Here is a 25,241-nt window from a genome sequence, read left to right as displayed (position 1 = left end):
AGTAAAATGGCTGTCATGTGCACGTGACTGTATTCTTCGCTGTAATGGAGACACCTGTGTACAGGCTTCACATTCCTCACAAGCATGTCACTTCATTAGTTGGGACAACGGTTGGGTTCCAATGTTAGCTGTTTCTGTTATTGACACGCAGTTCTAAATGTGACTTGTTGAGGTTTCCAATATAACAGGCACATATTTTTAAAATTAGGGTTTTGTTGGTTTATTTTTTAAACCAGGAGGTTTCCTGAAAAACGCTGTTTAGGCGCCAGATTTTGAATCCTTAGCTTTTATCTTTGGGATAACATTTATCTCAGTGATTATAATTAGAGGTCTAACATTTTTTTCTGGAAGAGCACCTATAATTTGAACTTCTCTCCCTCACTTCTGCTTGAAAAGAGACGCCATGAGTGAAAACTGTCTTTGAATCTGTCTATAATAACTGGAGTAAGAGTCGATGTTATCTTTTGCAATGTCTTCCTCCAGAATTGCAACAGGATAGGAAATATTTTTCCCCTGAGAAAATTGGTTATTCACCTCTCTTGAGAGAGGATCATCTGAGAACAGTATGTCCTGCAGAATGTTCTAGATGTTCCCTTACAACCTCCTATAGGCAAGCAATTCTAGTCCTTACTAAATGACGAGTAGACAAATAGTCGCTTTATTAGTACTGGCTTAGGTCGGGAGGTAAGCCGTGTATAGAGTTGAATTCAAAATGTATCCCACTGTGCTAGCTGTTTCTGTGAGTGACACATGGTTCCGAATGTGGGCTAAACTGTAGTTTCATAAAAGTAAATTGCTTATGATGATACCGTTTGTTGGAAGAATTCCATTCTTCTAGAAATTTGGAACTTTGCCTGATTAGTTTTAGGTTAATTTTTAAAATATTCTTTCTATCCCTACTGTATGGAGTTGTAAACTGTGCAGAAACTGGCCTGGTAGTTATGAGATTGCCATGTGAATTAGGTCTGTTTAAGGCAAACGGAAGTAACAAAGGGGCCACATTTTAAAACTCGGGGGGCTGGTTCCTACCTCAAGGGATGAGGTAGTTTCTTGATTCTACACATTAAAGAAAAGTAGGGTGTGATTTAAAATTTCCAGATCATCTGAAATTAACTTTAAAATCATTTATTCGCCATATTATAGATGTTCAAATAAAGTCTGACTCTTATTTGCTTGGAGGCCAGCAAAGACATCTTTGCAGAAATAACCAAGTTTATTCAAGTGAATGGTTCAAGTAATAGTCATGGAATGACTATTACGGCAGTTATTATAAATGTAGGTTAAAAGACACTTTTCACTCACAGCGTCTTTTTTCAAGCAGAAGTGAGGAAGAGAACAAAAAGCAAACAAAAAAAATCCAAAAACCTCTGTCCAGAAGCAGCTTAAGGGACAATGGGGCTTGTGTGGCTTATCCAGTTCCCAGGCCATCACTGAAGGGAGTCAGGGTGGGCATAAAGCAGGAACTCAGAGCAGAGACCATAGAGGAAGCCACCTGATGGTTCACCCACAGGCTCATGCTTAGCTATCTTTCTTATGCATCGCAGAACCATCTGCCCAGGGCATGACACCGTCCACACAATTAACGATCAAGACAGTCCCCCACAGACATGCCTGCAAGCCAGTCTGGTCTCAGGAGAAATTTACCAGCTGCCAGTTTTTCCTTCTCACATGACTCCAGTTTTATCAAGTTGACAGTTAAAGCTACCCAGGACAAGTGGCTAACCATGTGGGCATTTTCTTCACTACCAAGCATCATGTGGGTGAGGAAGGATATGGTTGGCTACTGGTGAGAAGCAGAAGAGAGCATTTTTCCCTAACATACTCTTAGAAATACTCTCTTCACATTTCCTTTCAGTGCTGTGAGGGCCATGAGAGAGGCCCTTAGAAATGCCAAGAATCCCTTCCCATCACTTTTGTGTGTTCTGTGTCTGCAGACATATAAAAATGTTGGAGTTGTGTGAGCATCCATTTCAGAAAATAGCATTGCCCTCTGGATCAAATTATTAAAACTTGAAATGGTTCTCGGTCATTTTTTTTTTCAAATTTGTAATTCTTCAAGGAGGACATGAATGATACGAATGTGTATGAGATACAGCATGCATGGCTTCCTAACTTATCCTTTTGGAACATGTCTACTTCCCCTTCCTCAACCCAATCCCATTTATTCAAACAGACCAAAGAAGAGAGAGAGATTTCTGAGAAAGTTGTATTTTTACAGCAAGGAAGCTCGCCATTCCTTGAGTCTCAGGTAAAAGGCAAAAACATGTGGTATTTGCATAAAGTATCCCTCTCCAGCATTATTGAAGTGCCTCGTTTTTTTTTGTTTTTGTTTTTTTCTTACATCTTTAGTTTTCCTTGTTTGAAGCTAACTCGGGTATGTTAATTTGCTTGGACTTTGGGGAAGGGAATTTATGTTAGTGGTCGATTTCGTACTGCCCAGGACTTCTACCTGATAAAAGTTATCGTTGAAGCTTCCGTTCTGCTTGTGATAATCTTAACCTCCTCGCTGTCTGTCTGTTTGCATCTGTACACTGCTACTACCATAAATGGCCTTGACTGATTCTGAACTTATATTGGTTTTCTTACTAGCCAAGTGTGACTGAGAAAACACGGGAGGGAGTCTCCGCTGATTCTGTCACTACTGCTCATCAGATAATTTTCCAGAAAACTGTCCCATCAACCCTAGAGGTTATTTTTTTCCCATTCATTTCCTTTCGCCATTCACTCCCAACGCCAGCATGTAGATAAACCTATAATTACTTTTGCTTAGCACAAGCACGTATCTAGATTCAATTTCTCAGGCTACAGTCAGTACAAAAGAAAGCACCTGAGTTTAAGGCCTAAAACACAAGGCTCAGCTGTGCTAAGGTGGTTGCTCTTCCTTCTTTAACCTGGTGGGCTGCCTAGCTGTTAGTCCATCTTATTACCCTGTCAGCTTTACCTGTAGGTCAGGGTTTCTTGCTTTTCTTCTCCCTAGTTGGAACTAATGCTAAAGAAAGTTGGAGAAAAATTACTGAGACATGGAACCATAGTTATAATTAAGATTGGAGCACTCTACGAGCCACTAAGTCTTATCTATAAAAGGATCTGGTCAGTAGTCTTACATCTGGGGAAATTCCAGTCCGCTACCTTGAATACAGGTGCATTCAATGTACATCGATGCCGTGGCTACTCATGAGATGCTATCCCTAGATAAGGATTTGCACCTGTGGACAATGGTGTTTACAGAAACTTAGAGAACACCGGCAACTTCCTTACGAAAGTGCCAGTCTCAGGAGCACGGTAGAACAACAGCAAGCAAGGAAACATGTCTTTTGTGCATATGTATGCATGTAAGGCTAGACAGCTCAGTTATACCATCCAGCCTCAAGACTAAAAAGCAACTGGATGCCAAACATGGGGTAGATAGGTTTCTTATAAAATCCATTGGCAAAATACGATCCTATTTAAAGAAACTTGAAGTGCTGCCCCACAGAACATATCCTGGTTGAAATTAGTACATTTTTAGATGAGCGAAGACTGTGGCCACAATCCTTAGATGACAGCAGTGGCCCTTGGCTTCCATCCTATCCCATGCCTGAGTGTAGTTTATGCCCTGTTTTTTTTTTGGTAAAGAATTCTTATTTTAGAAACCAGGTACCACGGGCTTTTCTAATTTAGCTTTTATATTTCGAATATAGGGCACAGAGGATTGGGTTATTGTAGACAAAATACCCACTGAGGTAGTTGATGGTGATTCGAAAAAGATTGTGACTTACAAGGTGGTGACTGTGAGCAGTAAAACCGGTGAGATCCCAGCCGACTTGCTCAAGTCTGGTATGATAGACATGCATGGCTTCGACGACTTGACCAGAGAAATGCAGCTGAAAGAAGAGAACAAGCAGAAGATATACACGCTAGGGAAATCCTACGACACTGTCTCAGGAAGAATTGTCACCATGACTGGGAAAGCTAAAGACGGGGAGAAAGGACCGCAGCTCTCCACACTGGAAGGCCTACAGAAGATGGAGAGAGGCGCCTCAGAGGCCATGAGGGTGGGTCCCCTGCTGGTGGAATACGAGGTCCTGGAAGCCCTGACGGATGAGAAATCCAGAAGAGCTCCCGAGGTCCAGACCCCGAAGCGGAGACTGTCAGAATCCCTAGCGCCCATTAAGGAAGCTGAATCTCGTCGGCAAAGCCCTGAGGAAGATGACACCCAGAAGGCTCCAAAGCTGGGAGAGGGTGCAACTGCCCATCCCCAGTTCAGCAAACCCCAGCAGGAGCCGGAGTGCAAGGTCCTCAAGGTGGGGCCCTTTGGCCCGCGCAGGAAGAGCCTGTCTGAGTGGCGGTACTCCCACGAGCCGGCTTTTACTGTCGCTACTGCTCACTACGTCACCGAATCATCCGCATCCCAAGTGGTGGTAACCAGTGGCTCTCATTCGGTCACCGCTTAAGATTCCAGCATGACAGTTTTTGAAGCGGCGCCTTTCCACCCTGAACCTTTTCCGTTTTTCTTGCCCTTGGCTTTTTATTGAGAGCCGCAAGCCCGGCCCAGCTTGTTTTTTGTTTGGGGTTTTTTGTTGTTGTTGTTGTTTTGGTTTGGTATGGATTTTTCCATGATTAAATCAATATTGCAGTCCAACGTCAGCATTAAAACACTCTCCCATTTTATTTCCAGCTGCCCATTCCCAAGGTGTGATGACGCGCTTCTGTGGCTTGCAATGATGAGGGGAAATGACCTGCTTAGATCGGCGCCGCCCTAATCCTAATAACTCTCTGCTTTAGCACCCGAGGGCTCGTGGTTGCCTAGTTCGCTACATTATTATGCCCCCCTGCCCCCGTTTCTTTTCTGTTTCCAAGCGCTGCTCCTGGATTCCTTCCTTCCTGCTCCCTTTCCTCTGCCTCCAGTTTTGTCTAACAAGCTGAGAATGAATGCTGTGTCTGAGCTGTCTCTCTCGTGCTTGACTCTCCTTTCTTTGTTCACTCAGACTAAACAGTCTTCTGGGGAGAAGCTGATGGATGGCTCGGAGATCCTCAGTCTGTTAGAGTCTGCGCGGAAACCCACAGAGTTCATAGGAGGGGTTTCGTCTACTACCCAGAGCTGGGTGCAGGTGGCCGTTGGCTCCCATCCTTGGTGTTTCTGAATGTATCCATTTGCTTTGCTTTGTGAGTTTGCGGCAGGTGTGTGTGTGTGTGTGTGTGTGTGTGTGTGTGCGTGTGTGTGTGTGTGTGTGTGTGTGTTGCATGCAAGTGGCCTTGTCTTCCTGCATCTCAAAGGTGTCCTCGGTGGTTGTCCTTTGGCTGCTCCATGCATTGATCATGTGCCATCCACTCCACTTCAAGATGAGCATTCTACTTTTAGAAACATTTTGTCTTCATCTGTTGGGTCTGAGTACCCTGCAAAGCTTCCTCTCTTTTTCTCCTTGTGTATTTTACTACGATTTGTCCAAAAGGAAGCTATGCAGGACCCAATGTGTGTGTGTCAGACAGGCACACCTCAAAGCTGGTGGGAGAAAGGAAAGTTAGTTTTTATTTCCATCGGTGTTTGGGCATATGAGCTCTTGATGCTGGCTGTGGACATCCTCGTGCGACAGCTTTGAGGATTTTGTTTGTTTTATTTTATGAAAGATCACCCAGACCCTGTACTCTTCCCTTACAGAAACTGGAAACAAAGACTGAGCCCGTTGAAGCAGAGGTGGAATCCACCCCACACCCTCAGCCCCTCAGCACGGAGAAAGTGTTGCAGGAAACGGTACTGGTAGAGGAGAGGCACGTGATGAGTGTGCACGCCAGCGGGGATGCCTCGCACACAGCCCGGGATGAAGTTGATGCTGCAGAATCCACACCCACAGATCGCCGCCACAGTGGGAAAGGGAAGGAGGGCTCTTCTGTGACGGAAGCAGCCAAGGAACAGAGAGGCGAGGAGGTTGACCAGTCTGCCCCGGAGCAGGAACAGCCAGCCACTGTCTCCCATGAGGAGGAGCAGGTGTTGCCCGTCCGCGCTTCTGAGGGTTTGGAACAAAAATCTCATTTTGAGGTAAGTGGTAGTTCCTCCCCTCCTGGGATTCAGGGCGGAGTTAAAGTGGAGCTGGATTTAATTCTGTGTCTCTTCGCGCACACGGGCCTTTTGGTTTTCCTCTCTGATCTTCCCCTTTGGCGTGGCAGTTCAGGGACTCCATGCTTGTTTCCAGATTTTGGGGTCACATAGAAGCTAGTAACCACTGATGCGTAATCCAAGGATGTGGCTTCTGTCATTGAAATTATAACTGAAGAAAAAACATGGGAGACCAATGATTACACACTGGAAATTTTGAGGGCCACAAAGATGGCTCAGTGGCTAACAGAGCTTGTCACAGGAGCCTGACGACTCCAGTTCAGTCCCTGGTCCCTGGGACTCACAGTGCAAGGAAAGAACCACATTCTGGGAGTTGTCCTCTGACCTCTACACACACACACACATCACACGTATACATGCACATACATGCATACACATACACGCACACATACATACATATATAGGCAAATATACATATATACACTAATAATAATAGATTTTAAAAAGAAGACCTGACCTTTTTTTTTATTTACAAATGCCTTGGCCATATAGCTAGGCTCTTCTCTGACTAGAATCATAACTTAAGATAACCCATTTATTTTAACCTCCTTTCTGCCATGTGACTAGTTACATCTGTCTCCTTACATCTTCCTGCCTAATCTCCTGGCTATATCTTTCCCAGAATCCTTTCTGCCTCCCAGATGTCTCACCTCTCTCTCCTGCCTAAGCCATAGGCCACAGCCTTTTCAATTGACAAGTGTTTCATACATACAGTACATAAGGCATTCTCTCTACAGGTTATCTAATACCAAACAGTCAGCCTGAAAGCATCTCCACATAGTCATGCTATACAGAATGAGCAGGTTGTATTTACATATTTAGGAATATATACATATATAAATTTTAATATATAACAAAATCTTATATAACAAAGTTATATATATATATATATATATATATATATATATATATATACAATTAAAGAAAAGGAGGTTTTGCACTTGAAGGAAAGTAAGATGCTGGCACATGGGAAAGTTTGAAGGGAGAAAAAGAAAGGGAAATGGCATAATTTTCATTTCAAAAACTAAACAAGAAGATACTGAGACATCCAAGACCTGACATTTATTTCTGATCTATTACTGACTTTTCCAGGACCAGAAAGCTCTCCTCCAACTCAGAGAACTTTATTCTTTACCCTTTTACTGAGATTCTCCAAACATTGGTGGGTGGCAACTGATGCTATTACACTTGCCTAGTCCTTGGTTGCTAATTTAACTTACAGAGAGGTTTAAGGATGTTAGCGTTTATATATGAGATTGGGCAGAAGAGACTAGTCTTTAATTTCCTTTCACACGTTTCCATGGCCTTGAGCAATCTACATTAACAACTCTGTAATTCGAAGAGGCCTTTATTGTGTGCCCCGCCCATCTCACCCCCTCACTTAGTAAGGACACCTTTGTCAAGAACAAAAGGACCAAGAAGAGCAAGAAACTGAGCTGGTGAGCACAGCCCCATAACCTCTCCTCCTTTTGCTTCCCACTGATGCAGTCATCCACCGTGAGGGTAGAAAGCACGAGTGTGGGCAGTGTTTCTCCAGGAGGAGCAAAGCTAGAGATCTCTACCAAGGAGGTGCCCGTGGTCCACACGGAAACGAAAACCATCACGTACGAGTCATCTCAGGTAAGATGGTCTGTGAGAGCCTGGCAACTTCATGGCTTGGCGCATTCAAGCGAAACGAGCGACCCAGTATCTGTAGGAGCGGTTGGAGGATCCTGCATCCACACCACATCTTAAAGAACAGTGCAATACAACTGACCTGAGTGTACAGCTATGGATGCCAAAGAGAGCTCGCTCACACACACACACACACACACACACACACACACACACACACACACGGCTCACATTTATTAAGTCTCAGTTTGTTAACCCTCGTTACCTGGAGCTTTGCCTGGAGTTGGCTCCTTGCAAACTGAACTGTTCAAGGATGGTAGAGAGCGATTCTTCCTTCATAGAAGTGTGTTCTACCGGTGTGTGCTACAATCCCTTGCCTAGAATAATATAACATTTCCTTTTAACCTTTGAACATCCTCGGCACAGTTTCAATAATCTCATAGATGGCTTGCACAACCTTGCACAATATAAACCCAATATAATATAAGTGGGTGGTTATTACACTCCACTATTTGTCAGATATCTGAACACGTTAGTCTGCTTGCAAATGGATATTGAGTATTTCCCATCTGTGTTGATGGAGTCCTAGATGGGAGGGCTGTGTTCCCTCACTGCAGTACATTAAAGAATGGACCAGTCCTATGGAGAGGAAATGTAACGGTGCCTGTGTGCTTTGTGTGTTCCTGTCCCTGCTTAGGTCGATCCTGGGGCAGATCTGGAGCCAGGTGTGCTAATGAGCGCCCAGACGATCACGTCTGAAACCACTAGTACTACCACCACCACACACATCACCAAAGTAAGTGGGGGAGACAATCCACGGGATTTCCTGACAGGTGGTGAAAGTCATCGCTCATCAGAGCCGTGGACAGATTGGGCTGCATAAGGAATTCATTCGTTGCCTCTCAGATGCCAAGATAGCTTTATTAAAAGTGAACTTTAAAACATGTGTAGTTAGCATGCGTCTGTCACCTGCTACGCTAGTTTCTGTTGAGGGTTCCTTCTGGTGTCCTTGATGCTCAGTGCAGTGGTGGGCATAGAGTGGATCTCACAGAAACCTTGGGATCTACCGAACCCAAGGAACTCAACCATACCCTCCCTTGTGAAAGTAAACATGCTAAACATCTGAGATAGACTGCTATTTTAGTTCTGTTAAGATTGAATGACAGACAGCTAGGCTTCTCACCACAACCATGTCCACCACTGCCCCAGCAGATAACTCAACCAAGCTCTTCTGTTTCCTTTAGACTGTGAAAGGAGGCATTTCGGAGACGAGGATTGAGAAGCGAATAGTCATCACAGGGGATGCTGACATTGACCATGACCAGGTAGTATGCGTGAGGATGGTAACCACTCTGTCCGAGGAGTAAATGTGACCGCGCTGGCCTTTCGGTTCCCAGTGCTAATCTTCCTGGTCCAGCACGTATTCTGCAATAAGTTTCCAAGTTAACTTTCCAGTATATGCCTTTGAATCCTCCCATAATCATTGTGCCTCGGTGTTAACTGTGGGGGTAGATATAGCTCCTAAGTCTACATCTTGCTACTGCTCATGCATGTCCCACCTCCTTTTTGTTTTCGCCCTTCTGTGATTTCCCGGGGATAGGCGCTGGCTCAGGCAATTAAAGAGGCCAAAGAGCAGCACCCAGACATGTCAGTGACCAAAGTAGTAGTCCATAAAGAGACAGAAATCACACCAGAGGACGGAGAGGATTGACCACAGGTAAGAGGTGGAACGGATCCTCCAGGCTTTGCCTCTGTGGCATGTAGCATGGGGCACTTCCCTCCCATCCTTCGCCTGATCCGCCCTCTCCTCCATTCCCTCACTGGCACGTGTGGGGCTGGCTAGCAAGAAGATGGAGAACTGGCTTGTGGGTTCTCCTGGGTTGCCTCCCACAAAGAGGTTCTATTCTTCAGGGTTGCTTTTGCGCCCACGCCAGTGAGAGGAAGAGGGAGAGAAGGCTCCTTGCTTGCACGACCTCGCTGCTGCTGCTGCTGCTGCTGCTGCTGCTGCCTCCACCTGGACTTTGCCGCCTTCTCGTTACCCAAATTTGAAATGTCAGATTTGACTCTACTCGCCACGTGGCCTAATACTCTTAGGACAAGCTGAATGTGTGTTTCAACTCGTAGCGGTAGAGGAATTAGCCGTACCCCTTTCCTTGCTTTCGATAATACAGCATCGTCCCTTGGAAGCGCACTCACCCTTCCAAGATAAACGTCTGTGCCTGAGATTGTTTGGTTTGGTTCGGAACTGAGCACTAACTTCCTTTTTTGAATGTCTTATATCTCCTATACTGCGCCGGGGCGGTGAGGGGAGAGGGGGGAGGCAAAACTGCAGACCTTGTCATCCTGTTTCCTTCCTGAAATTGCATGCCTTGCCAATCTGTGTGGTCGGCATCATGAGCAAAGTCTACCCTCTGTGTGCACAGCTTTGCCCTGTGTACCCACCTGCCATGCAAGGACTCAGGTGGCCGTGAGCATCCTTGAGTGGGCCGTGAATGCCGCGAGTGCCGCGAGTGCCGCGAGTGCCGCTGTAGCAGCTTGCTCCTTACTTCCAGAGTGATTATTGAAAAGGATTTGTCCAGAGTCATCTCTCGGGTTTAACATTTAGATTGTTGAATAATATCTCTTTAAAACCAAGAAAATAAATGCTAAACCCACACAGATTTAAATTAATACGATTCTTGAAAGCGAAAGGAAATGGGAGGAAGATTGTCCCCCACCCCCACCCCCTGCGGTGGGCATGGGTGATGCAATTTTCAGCTGCAGTGTGATGGTTTCCTGTCAGAATGAGCGCTCGAGCTTCCGAGGTACTTTTTTGTGTGTGACCACTCAGATGTTTTCAAATGAGAAAGTAACCAATTTTTTTTTTTCTCTTCCCACAGGAATAACTCAGCCTGCACATGAACCCAGTCATGTGAACCGTTAGGAAAACCGGAGCCTACATGGAATTCCCTCTTCTAACCCAACTGACTTCTATCCGTCCGTGGAAAATTCTGACCCGGGAGAGCTGACCTTGACCATTCGATCATTCTTTACCCTGGCAGAGAGATCTTCCGCAATCCAAGCAATCCAAATCAGCATCACTAAACCGATACTGCATGAAGCAACGATTAAAAAAGAAAAATCACAAAAACAGTAAAACTTTTAATTTTCACCAAAAATGTCTCCTTTTTCAACTCTCCCTGCACGTTCATAACCAACAATGTAAACTGTGATCTCACGTAACCCATCGACAGCTCATGCCTTTCATAGTTTATTATTAAAGTCTCAACTGAACTACAGTTTCATAGGTGACAAATTCTCTGTTTACAGTAAATGGTAATCACCCTACAATGCTATCAGCCGTCTAGGTCCGGTGTGTCAGATTTACCCCAGATTAGATGTGCCAATAACGAACCTTATCCAGTAAACCACTTGAATCTTGTCCTTGTCTAATCTGGTTTTATTATCCTCAACCACAAGCAGTAACGACTCTCTGACCCTCTAGAACTATTTAATGCTTACAATCTTGCTTTATGTCTCTCCTTTGTTATAACGTAGCACTGGTTTTAGCACATACTGATGTAATTTCTTCCTCCTCACTTGCTCTGGTCTCCATTCAAATCCAGAAAGATTCCCGGAATTACCTAAGCCAACCCTCAATATGTAAATGAATCATTGTTTGGGGAAAAACATGTATTTTTTGGTTAGTTAACAATATTATGAAAATTCACTCCAGGGAATTTTCTACCTACTTTTGCTTTCTGGTTTTTTTTTTCCTTTTTCCTTGTATTCTTTTCATTGATTTTTTTTCTTCATTTACTTGAACAAAATAAGGTGTTTTATTTACAAATCTGGTCCATATTTACAATCTAGTTCAGAGCCAAGCCTTAAATTGTACAGAATTTCCACTGTAATTAAAATATCTAGTGTTTAGTTATAAATAGCCTCCAGAAAGATATATTCTCCACTACACTGTCAACTGCATCACAGCCCGTCGTGAATGATGTCACCGCATCTCGAAATAAAAATGGCAAATGCATTGAAAAGCTCTTGTCTTCCATGTGAAGTGATTGCCCTTTTGTGTGGTCTAGTACCCAGGGTTCACGTGTGCATCCGCCTTTAATCCCAGCACTTGGGAGACAGAGGCAGGCGAATTTCTGAGTTCAAAGCCAGCCTAGTCTACAGAGTGAGTTCCAGGATAGCCAGGGCTACACAGAGAAACCCTGTCTCCAAAAAGAAAACAAAACAAAACAAAGGCCTCATCTGGCTGAAATATGGAACGATCCTGTAGTCAGGGTTAGAGATTCACACATTCACTTCATGGTGTACAGACCTTTGATGGGTTGGGGGTGTTAGCAAAATACATTTATATAAATATTCAGTTAACCTACAATGGCTTCAGAGGGTCACAAGGGACTCTCATTTTCAGTTTTTGAGAATAGGGGATTTGTGTTTCTGAATTATTTTAGTCCAGCCAAGAAGCACCGCTCTTTGAGATGTCAGCTCCACAGCTGAATAAATCAGATGGTATTGCCAAGGCTGGTATGACCTCACCCAGCTGCTCTGTCAAATTCCTCACATAGTAGAGATGAAAGCCAAGATACAAAGTAATGCCTGCCTTTATTGACATCTTCATGCCCATGATTTGCCATGAGTTCTGATGTTAAAAATGAGAGCATTTGTAAGTTAGTGGGCAAGTTGCTGTCATACAAATATGAGAACTGGGTTCTAGCCCCAGAACCAACATAAAGAAATTTAAAAAACAACAACAACAACAAAAAAAGCCAGGACCTGGTGAGATGGCTCAATGGTTAAGCCTGCTTTCTATTTGTCTTAGTCAGGGTTTCTATTCCTGCACAAACATCATGACCAAGAAGCAAGTTGGGGAGGAAAGGGTTTATTCAGCTTACACTTCCATACTGCTGCTTATCACCAAAGGAAGTCAGGACTGGAACTCAAACAGGTCAGAAAGCAGGAGCTGATGCAGAGGCCATGGAGGAATGTTCTTTACTGGCTTGCCTCCCCTGGCCTGCTCAGCCTGCTCTCTTATAGAACTAAGACTACCAGCCCAGGGATGGTCCCACCCACAAGGAGCCTTTCCCCCTTGATCACTAATTGAGGAAACACCCCACAGCTGGATCTCATGGAGGCATTTCCTCAAGGGAGGCTCCTTTCTCTGTGATAACTCCAGCCTGTGTCAAGTTGACACACAAAACCAGCCAGTACACTATTCAACTCTTGCAGAGGACCCAGGTTTAGTTCCCAGCACCCACATGGCAGCTTACAATCAGCTGTCACTATAGTCCCAGAAACCCCAAAACCCTCTCTAGCTTCTACAGGCACCAGGTATGCACATGGTGTGCAAACAAATGTGGGAAAATACTAATACTTATAAAATAGATCATTTTTAAAGCCCAGTGTGTTCATGTATGCTTGGGATGCAGTGCTGGGGAGGGGGAGACAGGAGGATTGTTGTAGTTTACTGGTCAGCCAACCTGGCCTAACTAATGACCTCCTGCCTCAAAAATGATGACGGACAGCACCCAAGGAGCAGCCGAGGTCAGCTGATAGCTAAGGAGAACATACCAAGGTACATTCATGAGATGGCTCAGCGGGTAAGAGTACTGACTGCTTTTCCAAAAGCCCTGAGTTCAAATCCCAGCAACCACATGGCGGCTCACAACCATCCGTAATGAGATCTGACGCCCTCTTTTGGTGCTTCTGAAGTTAGCTACGGTGTACTTGTGTATAATAAATAAATCTCTAGAATCTCTCTGCTCTCACGGATGATTAGCCGACTCTGGTCCACCACAAGGGCAGAGGGAGAAGAGATGGTGGGGGGAGGAGTGTCCAGAGCTCTGTAAAGTACAGCTAGTAACCACACTGGGACCAGCTATCTGGAGGCAGATCAACTTGACTTAGGGTGATTCAAGGCTTACAAAGTTTGGGGGGGCTGGAGGTAGGAACATCCAGGATGGGCAAAGGTCATTGGCTGGGGGCTTGGGGGTACCCGGAATACCTCATTAGCATGGGAAAGCATTTCAGAGTGCCCCAAGTGCGGGCCAAACAGATTTTATCAGGAGAAAGGAATTTGATCCTGTAATCAAACTAAAGCTACTTGGCGGTCCTCAGGTAGAGGTGTTTGCAGGGGGCTTAGGATTCCTCAGGCAAGGTCAGAGAAAGAGAAGCCCTGCTAAATAAAGGGAGCCTTCCATATTGCACCAAGTCCAGAGGCTATCAGTCATGGTGAATTTCGATATTATTAGCAGAGTTTTCCCATGTAAGGCCCCTGATGCTGGGCCTCCGCTCAAGTCCCGGGATGAGCTGGCCAGCACCCCAGTGTCCCGAGAGAAAACCACACCTGATGCAAACTGCAAGAGGCTTTATTATCAACTAGCTGAGGATGAAGTCCCTCCACCGTGCAGGGCAGGGGAGTTCGACCCGAATGGTGACAGTAGGGAAGTTTTAACAGCTAGCTGAGGAATTGGGAGGAGTTGAGAGGAGCTGGGAGGAGAGTTGGGAGGAGTTGGGAGGAGAGTTGGCTACAGCTCCTTTCTGGTGAGGGGGTGAGTGAGCTGTAGCCTCTTCTCCAGCGTCTATCTCCATGTCCTTGGCACAGGAAGGCAGGCATCTCCGGTTGTACAGTATAGAAACAAAAAGATCTTTTGCTGGCTATAGAGAACAAAGAGCTTCTTTCTAGCTGTATTTTTAAAGATCAGGGAAAACAAGCTTGGGGAACATTCAGGGGCTTTACCTTCCAGGGAGAAATGCTCTAAGTCGGGGTCTCACACCCACACAAGTTAATACTTTAGTTAACATATAAAAATGGCGCAAGGTGTCCTCAGACTGCCTGCAACTGCCTGCTGAGTTGTTTTATCCAAGAAAGAGAGAGAGAGAGAGACAGAGAGAGAGAGAGAGACAGAGAGACAGAGAGACAGAGAGACAGAGAGACAGAGAGACAGAGAGACAGAGAGACAGAGAGACAGAGAGAGAGAGAGGTATATGATTAAGAATCACTGCTGTCGGTGTTCGCAGCCTTCGCCGGGCCTCCGCTCTCCAACGCCAGCGCCGCCTCTCACTTGCCGAGCTCCAGCTGAAGGAGAAGGGGGGTAAGTAAGGAGGTGTCCATACCATGGCTCGTACAAAGCAGACTGCCCTCAAATCCACCGATGGTAAAGCACCCAGGAAACAACTGGCTACAAAAGCCACTCGCAAGAGTGCGCCCTCTACTGGAAGGGTGAAGAAACCTCATCGTTACAGGCCTGGTACTGTGGCACTCCGTGAAATCAGATGCTATCAGAAGTCCACTGAACTTCTGATCCGCAAGCTCCCCTTTCAGCGTCTGGTGCGAGAAATTGCTCAGGACTTCAAAACAGATCTGCGCTTCCAGAGTGCAGCTATTGGTGCTTTGCAGGAGGCAAGTGAGGCCTATCTGGTTGGCCTTTTTGAAGATACCAATCTGTGTGCTATCCATGCCAAATGAGTAACAATTACACCAAAAGATATCCAGATAGCACACCACAAACGCGGAGAACGTGCTTAAGAGTCCACTATTTCATTCACAAAAAAAATTTTTTTTCCTCTTCTTCCTGTTATCAGTAGTTCTGAATGTTAGATATTTTTTCCATGGGGTCAAAGGTACCTAAGTATATGATTGCGAGTGGAAACATAGGGGACAGAATCAGGTATTGGCGTTTCTCCACATTCATTTGTGTGTGAATTTTTAGTATAAGTGCAAGATGTAAAGCATTAATGCAAGCAGAATGTTTCAGTGAACACATTTCAACAGTTCAACTTTATAACAATTATAAATAAACCTGTTAAAATTTTCTGGACAATGCCATCATTTGGATTTTTTTTAAATAAGTAAATTTCTTATTGACAGAAAAAAAAAAAGAATCCCTGCTGTCAGGGTGCCTTATCTGGAGGCTTCATGGGGGAATTCTGTACTTTCAATCTCTCTGGAAAAGGATGTACTTACAAGTCCCCCTCCTCACCCTTAGTTGTTCAATGCTGTGGGACTCTTTTTTTTTTTTTTTTTTTTTTTTTTTTTTTGCTTCTTAAAAACTATGAGCCAAGAAGAAACTCCAGCATTCAATGTCATTAGGGATGGGGCTGTGTTACAAGCACTGCCTTATATGACATAGGGTGTGGCTCCCACTATAAGGACAGCTTCTAATTAGACACAAGACATGGCTCCCACTCACAGCAGCTGCAAATTTCATTTCTTGATTTAATAATTCATTAGCCACTATCAAGCGTCCCCTACTCCTCAGCTTCACTAATGTATAAACCTGGCTTAGTCATGGGAGAGACTTAAGTAATCCTGAGGGTTTAGTGTCACTGCGATATTATGAAAATGTCCTCAGATACACTTTGAGAAGCTGAAACAATTCCACTTCTAGGAGCTGTTTGCCTCACTAGAAAGTGTGCTTCTCTGTTTACACTCAGATTCAAGTCCAGAGTGTTGAGAAAACCAGAATGTACAATCCTTTTGAATGTGCACAGACGAGTTGCAAAGGTAAAAAGATAGCCTGGTAAAACATGGTTTCTACAATGATCTTCAAAAACCTTAGCTCTTGTCTTGACAGCTCTTAAACTCTTCTGTATTTTTTTCTCTAGACACAAGAGTGAATTGCTACACCCAATGAAATAAAATCACTCTGGTTAAATACTCCTACTTCCACAGTGGCTCAGAGGCAAAGAGCACACGAGTTAATCTTTCAAAGATTCCATTCCCAGCACCCACATGGCAGGTCTGAAACTCCAGTTCCAGAGGATGCAACACCCTCTTCTGACCCTCATGGGCACTACACACATGGTACAAGTTGAATACACTCAGGCAAAACACCGATTCACATAAAATAAAAATAAATCATAAAAGCAAATATTCTTGCTTCCTATCTGTAGCTCATCCTAGGTACCTCGCTATCCTGGGCCATCCTCACCCTGGGATGAACAGACAGAACTCTAGGGATGCTAAGAGAAGCTACGGGGAGAGGAATGAGGACAGACGGTTGACATGGGCATCACAAGTCATTTTACTTTCCTGAAAGAATGCATTTCTTTCTCATCTGTATGGCTGTGGTGGTTTGTATATGCTTGGCCCAGGGAGTGGCACTATTAGGAGGTGTGGCCCTACTCCTTGTTGGAGTGGGTGTGTCACTGTAGGTATGAGCTTTAATACTCTCATCTTAGCTGTCTGGAAGGCAGCCTTCTGCTAGCTGCCTTTGGAACAAGAGGTGGAACTCTCAGCTTCTCCAACCCCACATCTACCTGGATGTCACCATGCTCCTGCCTTGATGATAATAGACTGAACCTCTGAACCTGTAAGCCAGCCCCAATTAAATGTCATCCTTATACGAATTGCCTTGGTCATGGTTTCTGTTCACAGCAGTAAAACCCTAAGACAATGGCTTTTAAATTTCAGAGCCCCTACTGAGGGTCAAAGAGATGATGCACCCTGGGGCTGATTTTATAAGAGATTGCTGTAGTCTTTTGTCCTTGTTATGTGTATCAACTTCATAGCATTTCTATAGCTATAGGAAGTTAATATCAAATGTAGCCATGTTTTTAAATATCAAAAGAAAGAACTTAAATTGAAAACCATTTGTAATTTATAAACCATGATTAGATATGTCTTCAATTATATGCTTTCCATTAACACATATAAGAAGTGCCTGCCTTGGTTTGCCATAAAGATGTATTTTATTAGATATTTATTTGTGAAGTAAAACTGGACTGGAATGTATTTTTAATACATTTTGATCTTGGGATTGACATGTTTGGACAGACAGTATCTTATAGGAGTTCTGAGATTTAGGAGAGGTGATGGAAGAGCTGATGATCCTCCAGGGATTTTACTGTCCACACATGTACATACATGTGTACACATGTGCACACATGCGCCCACTCAGCTCTGTGAACGGGGATGAGCGGAGCAGAAACCCAGCCCTCACAGGGTCCTCCTTGTCCTTCCTGTGACAGTGTGCCTCACAGGTCCTTTAAGGCCACAAAGCTACAAGGACATTCATCACTTTTTATCACTATGACAACAGGCCTCAGATAAACATTGACTCTGTGGTAGAGCAGAATGTGACATCAGCAGGGGCATTTGACAGATGACTCTGCTCTCACCTCACAACAGACAGGACACAAAGAGAAGGGGAAGGCTCAATATAAGCAAGACCCTTCAAAGGCCTGCCTCCAGTCACCCGTGTTCTTCAGTAACCCACAGTAGTCTGGTGAATTATAAATCCGTCAACAGATTAATCCATCGGTTAGGGCAAAGCCCTAATCACTTTCTAAAACCTGACCTGTGTACTCTGCATTGGTGACTATGCCTTGACCACATGAACCATCGGGGACATTTCATATGAACATCATAACAAACACTATAGGGCATCTAATTTAAAGACAAGAAGTCAAATGTAAAAATTAACCTATATTACATTAGATTAACATGGAAGTACATCTAAAACAACAACAGCAACAGCAACAACCCAGCTCATTTCTTACTCATTCTGTTATGTAAGCCAGGAACCTGGGAGACTGTTCACACCTATCTCACACAATTTCCTTAGCTTACCAACAACACTGCCTTGATGTCTTAACTTTATCCATGGCTCAATACCCGAACTATTCCAGTAGCCCACTAACTAATGTTACCATAGTCAAGCCCCGCATGTTCTCCAGCTTCCTCCGTTCCAGCCTGCTATCCTTTAAGATGCAGAGTTTATCACTCTTGCGAAATGTGCATATGGCTTTTCACTTCATTGTTTATTAGTAGTTCTTAGAAATTCTCGAACAATGTGCTTTGATCGTCCCACAATGATCTCTTCCCACATCTCTTCAAGCTTTGTGACTTTTTGAAAACAAAATAAAAAGACATCAAAATCAAACATTGCTAGTAACTTTATTTGGATGTGTGGCTTGCACAGGTCTTCTATCATCATCCTATCACAGTGGCTGTGAGGTCCCTATATTCAGCTGCACTTCTATTTCCAGAAGACAGCATTTCTTGTAGTCATCCTCTACCTCTGGCTCTTACAGCCTTCCTAACCCGGTCCGCAATTACCCCTGAGGCTTGGAAGGAGGTGAGAAGGCATACAGGATGCCCTCCTAGGGGTAAGCATGCTCAAGTCTTTTGTTCTCTGCACCTTTGCCAGTTGTGAGTCTCTGTGATAGTCAGCATCCACTGCAGATAGAAGCTTCTTTGATTGGGGTTGAAAGATGTACGGCTGGAACAATCAATCATTAAGAGCTGATTTAATACTATGTCCACTTAACAGAATAATAGTTGCAGTTTTTCCCTAGTACCTGTCTAACCATAGGTTCTTTGCCCAGGATTGATGTCAAATATGGGTTTCATCTTGTTGAGAAAAAGACTTTAATCAGAGAGCAGTTGGTTGTCCCTGGGATGTGCATGACGCTTGGCACCGGTGAGCATGTCTGACAGTTATTACTGTAGCTCACAGGGCTCACAGATAGGTAAGATTAACCATGATTTCTCACGTCCAGTAGCACCATCTAGCAGATCTGAGGTTGTGCACAGGCTAGCTCCTACCCACTTACTTTAGTCACATGTCCAACACTACGTCACTCACTCTGTGATCTCTATACTATCCGCAGCCCTGGTTAACTAATGGAGCTATCTTCGGCTCTTCACTTCGCCCTTGATTTCACTTTAGATATAACTTCAAACCTTCCGCTCAGCTTTCTTTGTTATATGCCCCCCGCCCAAAACAACATCTCCATTTTTATTTATTTATTTTTTTTTTGAGACAAGATCTTTCAGAATAGCCTGTCCAGCCTTGAACTTACCATCATCTTTCTTCAGCCTCCCAAATGCTGCTGCTCTACATGCACATCACATCTGGAATGAACACGGTCAAATAAACCATGTGAGAGCTATAATTTTGAGTTACCTGTGGATTCTCTGATGGAACCTCTTCTGGATGACATGAGTCAGAGATAGCAGCCCATCAACCACAGTGCCTACCCTTTGGAGTGGCGCTCTATATTTGTACACATGACTGGACATATTGGCAAAGGTTTCTTGGCCAAGTTTGTTTGAAATGAGCATGTGTTTTTTTTTTTTCCTGGATTTTCTCTGAAGCATAGAAAAGTTTATGGAACTGATAAGTGTTCTGAAACAGGAAATGTTTCGACTGGAGGAGAATCTCCTGGTGGGAATGGGTTTCTTCTGCAAAACCCTCTTGGGCTCTGTTTCCATCATCCCCCAGTCACTCCTTAAAAAGGGAGGCACTCTCCAGCAGCAAGACATGGCCTCTTCCTAAAAATCCACCATTAAGAGTGGCATATGGCTTTTAGCTCCCTAACCATATGAGGGAATCATTCCGTGTCTGCTGACTGGTCTCACTTCATCCACACAGCAGTATCCACACAGCAGCATCAACACAGCAGTATCCACACAGCAGCATCCACAGAGCATCATCCACACAGCAGCATCCACACAGCATCATCTGCTACATCCTCTCCAGTAGTGACACATGTGACAGGACTAGAAACCTGGACATAGTCCCGAGGGGAAAAGTTCATGGAAACCCAGTCTCCTGGAACCATGGCATCCTGTATAACGAATGCTCCAATGTCTTTGCTTTAGTCGGTGAATGGATCTGTGTGCTTTCCCTCAGTATTGTTTTATTATAGGAGTCTCCAAGCAATGACTTGCCAAATACCTAAGCAAAATTGAACTTTGCTTCCTGGCCTTCACCAATGCCCTAGGTAGTCCTTGAGCCGACCATGGGCTTGGAATTCAGTAAGAATGTTGCCTATTCAGTGACATTCAGAATTGCCTCTAGTATTGTAAGAGAGATAATGAAAGAAATCAGGCATTGCTATCTACTACACAGAGTTAGAAATCTCAGGGCAAGCTTAGCAACATAAGTTTAGGATTCTTATTATAGTTATATATGGCAGACTACATTACTTATTAGTAGAAAGTCCCCCCCCCACACTATCACTTAGAATAAAAGCCACGTTGCTCCCATATACAGGAATTTACAATGGTTTAGGAAGTAGATTGGGCTGTGGTTTTAGAGTATTGCATTATTCATGAGAAGGCTAGCTAGAGTGGAACTCCCTAATTAAAACCACGACTTGGGCATGAAAGCCCTTGCCCAGGGAGTGTAAAGACTTCACACCTGACTTCTAAGAATAGAGCTGACCTTAGATAGAGCTGACTTTGTCTCAGTTGTTTTATTGCCCAGTTCCTGCCAGTCTTTGTGTTTGCATTCCTCTGTTTTGTGTAAGAGTCATTAAGCATCCGGTAACCTCATTGTACCTTGCCAATGTGTCACCTAGCTTCCCTATTTTATTCTGTATTAAAAGTCTGGTGCTCGATTTGACAAATTACATTCAGATACAGCACACTCCCTCATGTCTGTATTTGTTTGTCATTTCTGGCCAACTCTTTGCCCACCTGTCCAGAACCCCGAGTTATCCCAAGGATTGAGGGGGGCCCCACTGAGGCTGGTCCACAGCAATCATCTACACAGCAGAGCCTACACAGCAGCGCCCACACAGCAGTGCCCACACTGCAGCATCCACACAGCAGTATCCACACAGCAGCATCCACCCAGCTATGAAGTGGCTGAAAGTGGGATAATTTCCTCAACTCATGGTCTCTAAGAGATTACAGGCAGTGTCCTCCCCTTGCACTGCTAGAACTCCCCTAGCCACCCCAACTATGCTTACTGAGGGAAAGATGTGTGTGTTGGAAAGATTATTAACAGTTAAAAACCATTAAGATAACACAAAATCAGGATAGGTATTATTTTTTGAAAAGAGGAAAGGCAGAACTCTGATTAGAAGGGTCACCTGTAGACATCTGAGGGCAGGACGCTAAGGATGCTGTCAATGGCAGTAGCTTTTCTCAATAATGTGCTCACATTTCTGACAGAGGTACCTTAATGGAGGGAGGGTTTTGGCTCCCACTTCAGGGAATACAGCCTACCATGATGGTGTGGGCCAGGAGCAGACACCTTCTGAGGGTTAAGGGAGGTTCATACAGATCCCTCATCTTAGCAGCTGACTAGGAAGTAGGGAGCCTAGAAACGGAGCCAAGCTAGAACTCTCACTCTTAGCCCTGGTAACTCTATGTCTGACAGCTAGGCCCCATGTCCGATAGGCCCCAAGCCCAATAGGCCCCATGCCTGATAGGTCCCACACCTGAAAGTTTCCTCAACTTCAGGGGCTAGGTATCTTAACCCCTGAGTCTGGGAGAAGGAAACTTTCCACATTACAACCGTAGCATTATGCTTTCACCTCAGTGAATACACTTTACACTGTCCTATGTGCAGCTTCAAGGATGCATATTTAACAGTCGTCCTTTCTTCCACAAGAAGAAATGTGCGGTTAGTTAAAAGACCTGGGATTAGGAAGCAAATACTAGGGAGGCGCATGCGCAGTGCTTACTAGATGGGTCATTTCGAGGCGCATGCGCAGTGCTTACTAGATTTGTCATTTGGAGCAAGCAGTTGCCTTCACTTCTCTCTCAGCTTGCCAGTTCACAAGAGGAAGGGAGGTTCCCCAGTTGCCAAAAACTCCTTGAGGTCCTGTATGAGTTACTTTTCTATTGTCGTGATAAAAACACCGTGACCAACGCAACTTACAGGCTTATTTTGGGCTTACAGTTCCAGAGAGGCAATGGCTGATCACCATCAAGGTGGAGAAGCAGAGAGAGCAAACTCAAAATAGCGCAAGCCTTTAAACTCTCAAAGCATGTGTGCAATGACATAGCTTCTCCAACGAGTCTGTGTCTCCTGAGAGTCCCCGAGTGGCACCACCGAGGACTGAGCATTCAAATGCCTGAGACTATGGGGGAGGTATTTTCATCCAAACCATCCCAGCTCCAGTTTCTATTATAGCCACAAAACTGTAATGGGAGCAATAGCTGAGAGCTACATCCTGACTTGCAGAGAGGAGGGAGGGAGAGATGGGAGGGAGGGCGAGCATGAATATGAATGAATGACCTCTGAAGTGCTTTGAGATAACTAAACCCTGTAAGAGGTTGGTCAGCCTCTTGGATCTTAACCTTGAGGAAGAGCAGCGCTGGGTCACTTTCTAAAATTCCCCCCAAACATTTTGAACAACAGCCAGAATACTTGTTACCTGACTTTCAGACCTACTCCTTCTCCTTCTTACTTGTTGTCATGGACAAGCAACAGCGTGGGCGCAATGGAACCCTCCAACGATTAAACTGGCTAACACAGCTTCAGCTCTGAGCATTAGCAAGGAGCAAAGCAGAAACCATTGGGACACACTGCTGGTGAGTGCCAGGTTGGCAGTTTGTCTGGGCAACACTCATGCAGATGTGCAGGCATGAATACCAGAGCTCAAGATCTAGCACACACACACACACACACACACACACACACACACACACACACACAGGGATTGTCCTTAAAGACAGGAGTCCAAGTATGAGAATGGCCAACCATTCCTTTCACAGGAGCGAGCAAGTGAGCACCCTAATGTCCTACAAAGAGAGAAATCTGGGTTGCCTTCACAGTCACAGAGTATTATATAACCGCCAAAAATTATAAAATGCCACAGAGAGAGGAAACTCAAACCTAGTATACTTTGTTAAATAATCCTGAATAAGCTGAACGTGTTTGCACGTGATGGTGCTCATCAGAGAATGCTCATCTCTGTGAAGGATGTCTGGGAGATCCAAGTGGGAGAGCACAGGCTGAATGCTTTCTTCTCTGTGCTTTCCCAGTTTTCCAAAATCCCCATCTCTACAATTATACCGTGTTTAGGAAAGCAATTTAAAAAATAATGTCAATAATTTTATATAGAAACCGATAACAGTGGAGCATGGGGTTCATGCAAAGGAGAAGAAACTTGGGAAACTTTCCCCTTGAACTTCAAGGCCATTATTACCATCACCGAATGTTACAAATGCCTTTGTTAAACACTGACTTTCTTAGTCACCTTCTAATTAAAATGGTGATAGATGAGTTTCTATTATAGATAATGAAGTTATTTATAGTAACACTAGATGCTGGGTCTTTATGGACGAATAAGCTGCTCCTTAGAGGCACATTAGCAACATAGGCTTTTAAATGTGCTTTTTAGGGATGCTATTTAGTGTGCCGTAAAAGTAAATTTAAGTATCACCACTAGATAATTGAAAGATAAGCCTCCCTGGGTTCTGCTTAACTGTTCCTTTCCTATACATAAAGCTGTCCTATCTCTGTTTAAGCAAGCTTGGCCTGAATAAATACCTGGAGTCTCTGAGTCAGCAACCTTGCATCTACCTCTTACACCTGTAGCCCGGGGCATGTGCTCCTCACACGTTCCCTCCATGCTCCCCACGTACTCCTCACCACTTCACTTAGCCTGAACTAGAGAACCACAGCCGGTCGTAGAGGGATCATGATGAGAATGCTTAGTCTGTGAGAGGAATCAGATGACCAGTCAAGAACCTATGAGATGAGTTACTTGCAAAATGTACAATGACCATCTGGTGATGGCGTCAATGGCCATCTGATGATGATGTTAATAACCATCCGATTTCCTAGTATTATTCTCATTCTCGGAGTTCATCCGCAATGAGAACTCAAGCTGGTTTGTGCCAGCTCTGGCTAGTAGCCTTACAGGGATAAGCAAGTAATATATGATTATTTTTATGTATATTGTTTGCTTTTCTTCTTATACATTTAGAGAATTTTGCACTAGTTTCTATGATCAGACCCACATATATAAGACCTTACATATTTAGTATAGGGTGTAACCCTTGTGCTAATGCAAAAAAAATTAAGTTCAATATTTCTAGACCAAAGTGGCTATTACTTTTTGCAATGCCAACTCAATATGGAAAATCAGTATACTTTTTCCTAAACTTGACAACATAGCTTAAGTTTCTTTAAAAAAAAAATCAAATTTTATATATACATATATATATATATATATATATATAAAACATAAAAAGACCAATAACAACAGTATATTATGCAACAATAGTAGCAACAGGATCTATTCCAGGATCTGCAGTCATTTGGACCAATTTGTGGAGACACCCAGCATCTCAAAGAACTGCACAGTTCTGTTGCTGTTTTTTTTTTTTTTTTTTATGCTTTTCTATGGTGATAATTTAATTTTGTCAAGGAAACAGTGAGCCTGGCATGAACAGCGAGAGCCTGTTGAGAATGTCTGCTTTGAATTCATAAGCCTAACTCTGCATGTTCCCATGACCAGCACTTCATTGTTCTTTTTTTTTTTTTTTTTTGGTTTTTCGAGACAGGGTTTCTCTGTGTAGCCCTGGCTGTCCTGGCACTCACTTTGTAGACCAGGCTGGCCTCGAACTCAGGAATCCGCCTGCCTCTGCCTCCCGAGTGCTGGGATTAAAGGCGTGCGCCACCACGCCCGGCTTCATTGTTCTTAGGGTGTGTTTCTAAACGGATATGCACGTATCTGTGGATTAAGTGTGGTTTTTTTCCTACACTGAGGTTTGTTTGCACTGACAGACTTTGTGTGACAGCCAGCAACTGACTGTGCTCCAAACTTCTGTGAAGCTTTTATGTGT

General features: G+C 44.2%; 1 protein-coding gene and 1 pseudogene across 15 annotated transcripts in view; both read left to right on the top strand.

Moving 5' to 3' along the window:
• The window catches only part of Epb41l3 (erythrocyte membrane protein band 4.1 like 3), a 173,509-nt gene extending 161,776 nt beyond the window's left edge, over positions 1-11,733 (top strand). For 6 of the 15 annotated variants that reach the window (XM_029471197.2, XM_085832866.1, XM_029471200.2 and 3 more), the window contains 6 exons: positions 5,639-6,016; positions 7,583-7,714; positions 8,406-8,504; positions 8,953-9,033; positions 9,309-9,425; positions 10,588-11,733. In XM_029471197.2, coding sequence (XP_029327057.1) covers positions 5,639-6,016; positions 7,583-7,714; positions 8,406-8,504; positions 8,953-9,033; positions 9,309-9,419 — 801 coding nt within the window. In that variant the 3' untranslated portion in view covers positions 9,420-9,425; positions 10,588-11,733. Of the gene's footprint in view, positions 1-2,173; positions 2,249-2,589; positions 2,689-3,680; positions 4,401-4,967; positions 5,091-5,638; positions 6,017-7,582; positions 7,715-8,405; positions 8,505-8,952; positions 9,034-9,308; positions 9,426-10,587 lie in introns of all 15 variants that reach the window. The other 9 variants (XM_085832862.1, XM_029471192.2, XM_085832860.1 and 6 more) reach the window with 3 other exon arrangements.
• A 3,005-nt stretch (positions 11,734-14,738) lies between these two features.
• LOC147000375 (histone H3.3A-like) lies at positions 14,739-15,230 on the top strand (annotated as a pseudogene).
• Positions 15,231-25,241: the final 10,011 nt, after the last annotated feature.

Source organism: Mus caroli, unplaced genomic scaffold, assembly GCF_978045245.1.
Source record: "Mus caroli unplaced genomic scaffold, Mus_caroli_1 scaffold_18, whole genome shotgun sequence".
NCBI classification, from domain to species: domain Eukaryota; kingdom Metazoa; phylum Chordata; class Mammalia; order Rodentia; family Muridae; genus Mus; species Mus caroli.
Note: the sequence above shows the minus strand (reverse complement) of the source record. Positions and strands in the feature narration are given on the sequence as shown.